The 10,726-nt window shown below is 38.1% G+C and overlaps 1 protein-coding gene across 1 annotated transcript; it reads left to right on the plus strand.

Annotated features, from left to right (window-relative positions):
- Positions 1-9,374: 9,374 nt before the first annotated feature.
- On the plus strand, positions 9,375-10,324 carry LOC110301951 (olfactory receptor 7G2-like). Its single transcript, XM_021172672.1, has one exon. It carries the CDS (start codon positions 9,375-9,377, stop codon positions 10,320-10,322), a length of 948 nt encoding a protein of 315 aa, XP_021028331.1. The 3' UTR covers positions 10,323-10,324.
- The last annotated feature ends 402 nt before the right edge of the window (positions 10,325-10,726 follow it).

Here is a 10,726-nt window from a genome sequence, read left to right on the forward strand (position 1 = left end):
AAATGGCGAAAGGTAAGCAGAGATGATAAACTAGCTAATGAGGGTCCCGATGCAGTCCTTGCAAAAATCTTTTCTAATTGGGGTGTAACTATCAGAAGCAACCACTGTGCCTTCTCTCCCTTCTCTGGCAGAATTCCCAGAAGAAGGAGATAAAGAATTAGAATTTGAACATGAGAGAGAGAAAATAAGTTTCAGAAAAGCAGTTATCCCCTGTTTAGGACCTTTTAGCAAAAGAGGGAAAATGAAAATAAGCTATTTCAGAGCTCTCCTAGGTACAGAAGGAAATTGTGAGACGTCCTGCTTCCTCTCTGGCTCCTATGGAGATATTCTTAGTTCATGTTAGGATATCTGGGTCCCTTTGAGATATCAAGTTCTATTCCCTCTCTGTCTATTGTCTGTCCTTGGTGCACCATTTGTCCATATGTCTGTCTATTTATGTTTTGTTTTGTTGTTTGAATGATTGTTGTTCTGTGTTTCATGTTGAAAAAAATGGTTAAAACTTCATCTGCTGGCTATCCATCCTTTGATGTAGTTTAACTTGTTTAAAAGGCAGTCTCGATTTGCACAGCAGAAACTGATCAGTTACCCTGCACTGTCGCTGGGAGTCAAGTACAGCTGGAAAAGCCCTGCTAGAGGCTGATTATCTACACAGGAGCTCTTAAGGCAGGAAGCCTTTTGCTTGTAATAGAAAGTTAGCTTAAAATTGGAAACTCAGGGTTGGAGTCATTCTAAACAACATGTGGCATGAAAAACCCAGGAAAACAGGTCTTTAAAGATACTTCAAAATAGGGATAACCTTTGGGCCAGGATCTGGCAGAGTGCTCAGATTGAGAAATGTTTGCGTTTGGGTTAATGCTGAGCTCAGCTAGGAGAAGTTTCAGCGAGGCTTGTGTGGCATTTCTTTTGTTTCACAAACCATGACTAGGGAAATTCCTGGGACCTCACCTCTCCCTCCCTTCCTTTACCTAAAAGAGCCTTGTTGCAGACCTAGCCAGAAGTTTTTCTAAATAAAGTTTAAATTCAAAGTTTATAAAAGGTCAATCGAGCTGTGGAATTTATCAGGACATTGCGATTTGACTTGCCTATTTTCTATAAAGTTATAGTGTACAGAGTTTGCTTATATGTATATGTATATTGTTTCCTAAGTGAAAAGTGTTTTAGTTACTAATGCTTTTGAGGGGAAGTTAACTTTAAATCTTTGCTCTCACACAAGGAGCTTTTAAGTCCTGGGGAGTAGCTATAACTCCAGATAAGATTCAGAGGCAATATCTTTTCATGCTTAGGGTTTTTGCTATATTAGAAAATCGTGGTACAGAAAATCTAAGAAGGAAAAATTGATTTGCTTCAAAATTTTATTTTATTTTCAAAAGCTTCCAGGAAATGTTAATTGGCTAAGACTTCAACTTGAGGCCTTAAATTGACTTAAACCTTTGTTAGGTGCTATCTAGTGAGATTCAAAATTACTGGTGAGAAACAAAAAGGTTTCACAGAAAGCAGAGGAAACTTCTGTGATCAATTGTTATCAATTATAATCAATGGTAATTAAATATTACCTGCTCATTTTTATTATGTGCCCACTACAGATCTTTGGCAAGATTTACATTGTTGTAAAATCATCCTCTTCACCTCAAAGTAAATTTTTAGCATCCTATTAGGCCAATGTGGTGCTAATAAAGAATTCTAAGATATATTCATATATTTTAGAAAAACTATAAAAAAATTGTGTCTTAAGAACCTGACAAAGTGTCTGTTCCTTGTTCTAAACAGCTATTAATTTGGTTATTACAGAATATTAATATTTGATCTATTGCATACCATCATTTTAAATAAAATTGATCATCATTATCCTAAGATAGTTAAAAACTGTTTTTCTGCATGCTTATGTACTGTCTATAAATTCATGCATGTATGCATCCCATTTACTGTGTTTAAAAAAACAGCCTTTCTGCCGGGCATGGTGTAGGATGCCTTCAAGAGAAACAATTGAAAGTGTAATTAGTCACTGTCCATGTTATATTAAAACTGACTATAATAGTCAAGTATTTAAGATGTTTTGTCATCAATTTAATAATTCTCAAAGACAAGGTATTGTGGAACTTTAAAACTCTATCTTCTTAAAAACAAAGAAGGGGAGAAATTATACCCCCGTGCACGTTATTTAAATCATACTTTTATTTTTAAGAATTTTGAAATTTGGATGTCAAAGAACTTAATAAATGCCTTATAGTATCTTAAAACTAGACATAATCATGTCTAAGTGAGATGAATAGGATTCACTTATTGACACATGGCATGATCCTGAACAGAAAGTTAATATGGGGAGAGAGGGGGTGTCTCTGTTTTTTCCACAGAATGCTGCAGAAGCATGCTAGCATCCAGAATGATTCATGTGACAGGCTGACCTGTGAGTTCCTGAGTGCCCTGACAGTGGTGACAGGAAAGCTGTGTTGAACACACAGAGAAAGAGGAATCAGGGAGAGCAGCCACTTGTAAACAAGATGAAGAAACTTCCTATCTCTGCCATGGGCTAAAGCAAAGAGAGCCGACCTGGTGTCAATTTGGGGACAACTAAAAATGCTGACCCATGAGGCAGAGGGACTGCTACAATGTATTTAACAAGATTTCATCAGAGACACTGTTTTTGGCTATTCAGGCCAACTCTCCTTTAGCTGTGAAAGTTTTTGTACCTTACCTATATGCTATATTAGATAATTTTAGGAGTTAAGATCACCAATCTTGACAAGTCTTTTCATATTCATTGTAATTGTTGTCAATTAACTAATTGTGTAAATCCTAATTTAGATAAGGAATCTGTTGTTGTCATGTGTCAATAAGTGATTCTGTTAAAGAGACCTGCTTATGTTTTGCTGCCTGTTAGAGTTAGGAAATGATCCTTGGTTTAAAAATCCAGAATGCAAACTTAGAAAAGGTCAAATGAGCAATTTTAGGATTTACTGATTTAATTGCACTTTTAACTTCAACATTTACCACAGCTTTAGATCAGCAGCTGCATACTGCTCATTTTGTTAATGATATGCATATGAATATTTCCATAGCTTTGTCAGAGCAACTTATTGTAGATAAAAAATTGGAGGCAAAGGTTAATGTCTTAGAAGTAGTAGTCTGAAAAATAAGGCAGGATATAGAAAATATTAAAGCTATAAAGACAGAAATTTCAGATATTAGAAGAATGTTACCTCTTCAGTGACATTCAGAATTGCCTCTAGTATTGTTAGAAATATAGTGAAAGAAATCAGGCTTTACTATCTACTATATAGTTAGAAATCTCAGGGCAAGCTTAGCAACGTAAGTTTAGTATTCTTATTGTAGTTATGTACGGCAGAACTTATTGTTACCATGGTTAATGCCTCACTACAACCCATTCTTGAGGCCAGTTCTACCCTTGCTAGTGATTGTTGTATCTGTTATTCGTCCCAGCATCCTTTTTATGAAGGAATAGCCCTTTTTGGAGAGGTGATTGCCACCAATGATACTTCCTTTCTGAGATGGCATCTGGAGTCTAAAGAAGGGCTGACTCTTGACCAAATATCTGGTATTGTTCTCTGTCTTATTGTACCCCAGCTGCTTCCCCCCTCACCCCTGTTTGAAGTGTGTAATCAAACCCTGGCTCTCAACCTTGCTTCCCAGCCTTTTGGGACCCTTTGTGGACATTCTATTGCTTTTGTCATTTGGCCCTTGTGCTTTCAACAGATTAACCAGTTTTGTTAGGTTACAAATTGACTCTGCCTTAAACAAAACAGTTGCAGTCCACTACCATAAACTAGACATCAGAGACTCAGCTGAAGACTTCTCTTCCAACGATGCAGAGAGGGCAGCCAGTGGCCTTCAGTTCTCCACCCTTGCTGCAGAAACAGAGACTTTTTGGTTCCATAAGCTGTGGATACTACAGTGATAGATGGGGTGACCTCCGGATCTTATAGTGGCTGAGGGCCATAAGCTATGGAACTACCAATGATGGGATCTTGTGGTGCCATGAGCCAGATGCACACCGCCTATCGGCTGCAAGGTTACCCAGTGACAGAATTATTGTGAATCTACTGCCTGGGTGCCCACCACGACTACCAGTGGCCTGATCAAGTCATTGGAATAAAACGTGGTGCTGGGAGTGAGGGCAGCTCACATTGCCTAAGACAGGGGCCTTGCCCACCTAGGACCTGCAAAGGCCTAGCTATCGTGGTAATTGGACCTGGACCCGGATAAAAGGCTTAAGACAGGTGTTTCACTGACCCTCTTTTCATGGCCATCCTCCAACTTTAATAAAGAAAAAATGGAGAGATGTGATAGACCAACCCGTGGGAAACTAGGTCCCGCAGTTACACTCACCCTAAAGAGCTGGCTGATCCTTTGAAGGGAATTATGTCACTCGCTCCTTCATTGCCTCCACCTGGCACCTGAGACTGCCAGCTTCACTCCCTCCTTCACTTGGCGCCTAGAACTGCTTAGATTAAGGCAGCTTCACCTCTTCTTCCATGTCTCTGTTTGGTGCCTGAGATTGTTTATGGCACTCCAAGATAAACTGCAGAATGTTTGAAGGCCGCCAGGGACAGTTTTAGGGCCAATATTCCAAGATAAACTGTAAGAAGCCTGTAATCAGCATTCGCCCCAGATGTCCATCCCTTTCTCTGTATTTTATTATGCCCCCTCGACCCCTCCCTATTTTCTCTTACTGTGTGCTTATAATCAGGCTCCTAGCCTTCATTAAACAGACCTTGACAACTCTTTGCTTGGTCTTGTTTCCCTTTCTCCGCTCATTTCTCTTTCAGGCCCTGGTCCTTCTCGACCCACGGAATAACTAAGTCCTGCTGGACAGGACAGCAGGCAAACTATATTGCTACAGTCTAGCCTCCCTCAGCCTTGAAGCAGGCTAATCCAGACTTAGACCTTGCTTACCAAGAATGGACTGGCGGGGGGGGGGGGGGGTGGGTGTTGGGCCTTCCCCCTTATAAGCACCCTCTCTTAGTAAACTTGTGGGCTTTGAACAGGAACGTTGTCTTGGTCTCCATTAATTTCTCTCAAAGTCTAAGTCTCTTTCAGCCCCAGCCTGCCTCCCAGGTATACCCAGTTCATGTAGGGAACGGACTAACATACAACAGATTGGCGCCTGAACAGCAACAAAGGGGAGACATTGACAATGGTGGGAAAACACTGAGGGAATTGCTGTCTTGTATGGAGCTCCAAGAGAAGGAAAGAATCACAGGATCGTATCGGGCATGGTGAGCAGCAGGTATTTATGCTAGTGCTGGCTTTAAACTTCATTTTTTAAAAGTGTTGCTGGAGGTGCGGTAGGATACGGACTAAGTTGGAACATTGCTGGCCTGGCACTGGGTCCACTTAGGGTTTGGCAGCAAAGGATTAGAAACTTTTAATCAGGTGGTTGTCTGCAGCTTTCAAAAGCTGTTTCAGGCAAGAGGAATAGGGTTTAAAATAATGAAACAGGCGGTTGTTCAGAGTTGAGAACTGCATCAGGCTAGAGGAATAGGGTTTAAAATAATAAAATAATAAAATAAAATAAAATAAAATAAAATAAAATAAAATAAAATAAAATAAATAGAGGAAAATGGATTTTGAAACTCTCCCAGAGACAGAGAGAAAATCGGGGCATGCCCTGCTTTATTCTCTGTGGCTATACAGCAGAACTTCTCTGCCCTCTTTGTGTTGTCTAATGTCTGGTGCACTGGTTCATTTATGTGTTGATTCATGTGCGTTTTGTCTCGTTGTCTGAATTACTAAATGTTCTGTGTTTCATGTTGGAAAATAAAAATTGCTAAGACTTTATCTGCTGGTTCCACAAAGACTGAGAGTGGCCACACTTTGGCCAGGGATCAGGCACAGCAGAAAGGGAGTCTGCAGCTTCTTAGTTTTGGGGAAAAAAAGCTGATTGTTGATATTTTCCTAGAAAATTCTCTGCAATCGTGATTATTGTGTTTAGCAAATGGCAAAGTGCTTTTTATCTTATAATTATAGCTAGAAAAAGTAAAATTCTTTGATTGTTCTAAATTTATAAGACTCATGTAGCTGCTGCATTTGGTTTATTACTGGTCTTAAAGGTGTAACATTGGTAGCAAGACAGCTTTCAATTGGTGGCTTAGGTTTGGAGTCTTTCCAACACATGGCATAAAGCAGGCCAAAAAATTAGGCCTCTAAGGATACTTCTAGTGAGATAATATTTAATGTGATTCTTATCCTAAAAGGTCGACTTAAAGATAAGATTTAAAATGATGTCTCTTTAATGGAGCATTAAAATTTGCACTGTCATGCATTCATAGGTATAAATTGTCAGCCAAACTTCGTAACATGATAGTAATGCTTCTAATATTGATTTTAAAGATGATAAATTGTTTTGAAATTTGGTTTTGCTTTCCCAAGGTTGTGGATATTATCCTAACTTTGCAAAAGAAACTTGAAATTTTTGGTTAAAACTGCCAGGGTTCCACTGACTGCAGCTTGCAGTTTGATTGCAAATTTAAGATTTTCTACTCACCCATATTTTGTTAATTACGATAAGAGTAATCCTTTTATGAGAGGACTAATACAGCTCTCTGTGGCTATACAGCCATACAAAGCTCAGAGCAGCCTCTGCATGGATTGTGTGACCTTCTTTTGTCTTGTAAACAGTGCCTAAGGAAGCTCTTGAAACTTGCCTCTCCTTGCCTCCAGGGAAATTTTCTTTTAGCTAAAAGAACACTGTTGCAGATCTATCCAGATGTTGTTCTAAATAAAGTTCAATTTCAAAATTTATAAAAGGTCAACCAGACTGTGGAACTTATAAAGGCATTATAATCTGGCTTGCCTACTTCATGTAAAGTTATTATAGGTTTAAAGGTTTGTTTTTTCATTTGCATTCTGATAATCGTAAAGGGTTTGGGTTTGCTTCTAGTGAACTGGTGATTACTGGAAAAATTTGCCTCTAGGTTTGGATAATATAGCTTTACATTATGTAAGAAAAATTTTTATTGTCTCTGCTTCTATACAAGAAGCTAAGAGTTTGAATCTTTCAGTGTATATTGTTTCCTAAGTGGAAAGTATTTTATTAGCTAGTGCCTCACAAGGGAAGTTTACTTCAAATCTTTGCTCTCACACAATGAGCTTTAAAGTTCTGGCGAGTATCTGTTGCTCCAGAAAAGATTCAGAGGCAATATCTTTATAATATTTAGGGTTTTAGTTATACTAAAAAAAATGTGGTACAGAAAATCTAAGAACGAAAAATTGATTTGTTTCAACATTTTATTTTCAAAAGCATCCAGGAGATGTTAATTGGCTAAGACCTCACCTTAAACTCACCACAGGAGAATGTAAGCCCTTGTTACATGCTATCAAGTGAGATGCATATTAACTGCTGAGAAACAAAAAGGCTTTACAGAAAGTAGAAAAAACTTCTGTGATCAATTGTTTTCAATTATAATCAACGGTAATTAAATATTAGCTGCTTATTTTAGTTAGGGTTATTAAATGTGCCCACAGCAATTCTTTGGCAAGAGAACACATTATTGTAACATCATCTATATTCACCTCCCGGCCTACTGTTGGCCTATGCGGAGGGCCGGCTGGTAGGGCAGGCTGGTAGGGCCGTCCGGCTGCTGGCTGCTCTGGGGTGGGGCTGTGAGGTACACAGCTTTCACTGAGCAGTGACAGCGCTAGAGGGGAAAAAAATAAAATAAAATAAAAAGATGGGCGCCTTTGTAGTGGACTCAGGGGCAGGCCTGAAGTGCCGATCACGCATGCCATTGCCCCCATTGGCATCTGCCTGTCCCTGCCAGGGGTGGCCGTATTTCTCCTGCTGGGGCTTGGGGTGCTCCACCAGTACCCGGGCTTCCTGGCCGGTCGCTTCAGCCTCTTTTGGGCGAGGCCGAGGTGGTGTTCACCTCAAAGCAAAGTTTTGATATTCTATTAAGGCTGCTGTGGTGCTAATAAAGAATTGTAAGATAAATTCGTATATTTTAGAAAACCTATAACAAAAAAGGTGTCTTAAGAACCTGACGAAGTGTCTGCCCATATTATATTAAAACTAACTACAACAGTCAAGTATTTGAGATGTTTAGTCAACAATTTAATACTTCTCAAAGACAAGGTATTAAACTATAGCTTCTTAAATAACAAAGAAGGGGAGGAATCATATCCCCATGCACATTATTTAAATCATATTTTTATTTTAAGAATTTTGAAATTTGGATGTCAAAGAACTTAAGAAATGCCTTATAGTATGTAGGTGCTGGGATTAAAAGTGTGTGCCACCACACCTGGCATGTTTGAATTTTTATGGTAACTGGAAACTTGAACAAATACAATTTTATTCATATATACAGAATATATTCATAAAAATAGTATTGGATCCAGAATAAAATATACCATGGAAAAAATAAAGGATATCTAGTTTGTAAAGAAACTTAAAAAGGATATGTGAAGGTTATTAGAGCATAGGTATATTTTATGTATGCAATACTATGAAGTGTGGGAGGAAACTCATTTCTGTTCAATTTGTCTACAGTGTCAGAGAATCAAATGTTCAAAACTCTCCACAATTGGTAGTACTGGTCTTTAAGGATATAAACTCAGGGGTTTAGACTAATAGTCATGTAGTTGGTATAATGAGGAGCTTTGAACATAAAGCCTCCTGAGATTAAGAGATAAAGCATTCAGCTGTGACCTACTCAACAGCGTTTCAAAAATCTTTAAACATTGTGTTCACCATTCAGAGATAATTTATCTTTAACCAGCATCCTCTTTTTTACTGGAGTATATTTGCATTTTAAGTGAGATTTCTTCCATTTGCAAAATGCAGGTGAGATTTTTTTTTTCATTCTGGATAACAGATGAGATATAAACACTCCACCCTAATTTGTAAAAATGAAGGAAGAATTATATAACATTATTATCATAGTGAATCAGAAGAGCATGCATAAAATGATTGGAAAATATTCCACATAATTGTCCTCCCATGATCAACATAGGACAGAATCATTACCATGAACTTTTATACTGAAACTAAATCTGGTTTATTATTTAATTGTCATCCTGTTGTGATGTCAGGTGCCATTTTATTCAAGCAAAAAAGCTCTTTTCTCAAATACAGTGACATTTCATATTTATTCAGGCCCTTGTAATCATTCTTGTATTGATAGTAGAAATAAATTCACTGTGAGTATTATTTAGTAGACAGCCATAGCTACATAGGACATCCTAGATGGTATTGCTTTCAAACTAATTTCCTCACTTTCCATTGCTAAAATGGAAATATAAGGCTAAATTCGAAATCCTAAGGCATATATAAGGTCCTTTTCTAACAAATATCATTTTATAATTCTACTTCTGTTTCCTGTATTTCAATAACTTCTTAATCCCTTTCCTTAAGATTCATGTGTAAAATGGAAGTTGAAAACAAATCAGTTGTTTTTGATATTTTTCTTCATGGACTTACAGATGATACAGAGTTGCAGCCCTTTATCTTTGGCCTTTTTCTATGCATGTATTTGATCACCATCTTTGGAAATCTTCTTATAATGTTGGCCATCATTTGTGACTCTCACCTCCACACACCCATGTACTTCTTTCTCTCTCATCTGGCTTTTAATGACATGTATTTAATCAGCATTACAGTCCCAAAGATGTTGGTGAATATACAAACACAGGATCAGAGGATCACTTTTGCTGGCTGCCTCAGCCAGGGATGCTTCGTTGCTGTTTGTACCATCTTTGAATGTTTTCTCCTTGGAGTGATGGCCTATGACCGCTTCATAGCCATTTGTTATCCTCTAAGATACACAGTCCTCATGAATCCCTGCTTCTGTGTTATTCTGGTTCTTATCTCTCTATTCTTTAGTATTGCAAATGGTCTGCTGCATAGTCTGATGGTGCTGCACTTGTCCTTCTGCACAGACCTGGAAATCCTCCACTTCTTCTGTGAAATTGCACAAATTCTCAAGCTTGCCTGTTCTGACAACCTCATCAACAACATCCTGATATTTGTTACAGCTTCTATTTTTGCTGGTGTTCCTCTATGTGGAATCATCTTTTCTTATGTTCACATTGTTTCTACAGTGTTGAAAATGCCATCATTAGAAGGAAAGTACAAAGCCTTCTCCACATGTGGGTCTCATTTATCAGTTGTTTCCTTGTACTATGGGACAGGTTTTGGTGTATACATTTCCTCAAATGTAATTGATTCACCGAAGGAAATTGCTATTGCTTCAGTGATGTATTCAATAGTTCCTCCAATGATGAATCCCTTTATCTATAGTATGAGGAACAGGAATATGAAAGAGGCACTGAAGAAGGTAATTGGTAGGAAAGCTTCTCTTCTCTGATGTGTGATGAACCTTTAGGTCAACTGTCTAGTGTAGGTCAAATTTATAGGATTTATCTTGATGCAGCTTGGTTTTTCATTTGTCTTGTTTTGATTTTACTTCCTTGAATATCACCCCAAAAATTTACTTTTTACTTAATTCTACTTTTTTCTTTTTATTTGGGTGGTTTGCCTATATGTATGTAACAATACCATGACTATGCCTAGTTCCCACACATGCCAGGAGAGGGTGTTAGATACCCTGGACCCAGAGCTGTAAATGATTGGTAGCTGCCAAGTACGGGGTTGGGATTGACTTTAGGTTCTCCTTTGGAGCAGGCACTGGTTTAAACGGAACATTTTCTCTATCCCACTGTAGTTTTGCTTTATAGAGACATATATATATATATATATATATATATATAT

Source organism: Mus caroli, chromosome 9 (assembly GCF_900094665.2).
Source record: "Mus caroli chromosome 9, CAROLI_EIJ_v1.1, whole genome shotgun sequence".
Taxonomy (NCBI): domain Eukaryota; kingdom Metazoa; phylum Chordata; class Mammalia; order Rodentia; family Muridae; genus Mus; species Mus caroli.

Excerpts from the sequence above, each read along its gene's own strand:
- LOC110301951 (XM_021172672.1), top strand. The coding sequence starts at position 9,375 with ATGTGTAAAATGGAAGTTGAAAACAAATCAGTTGTTTTTGATATTTTT.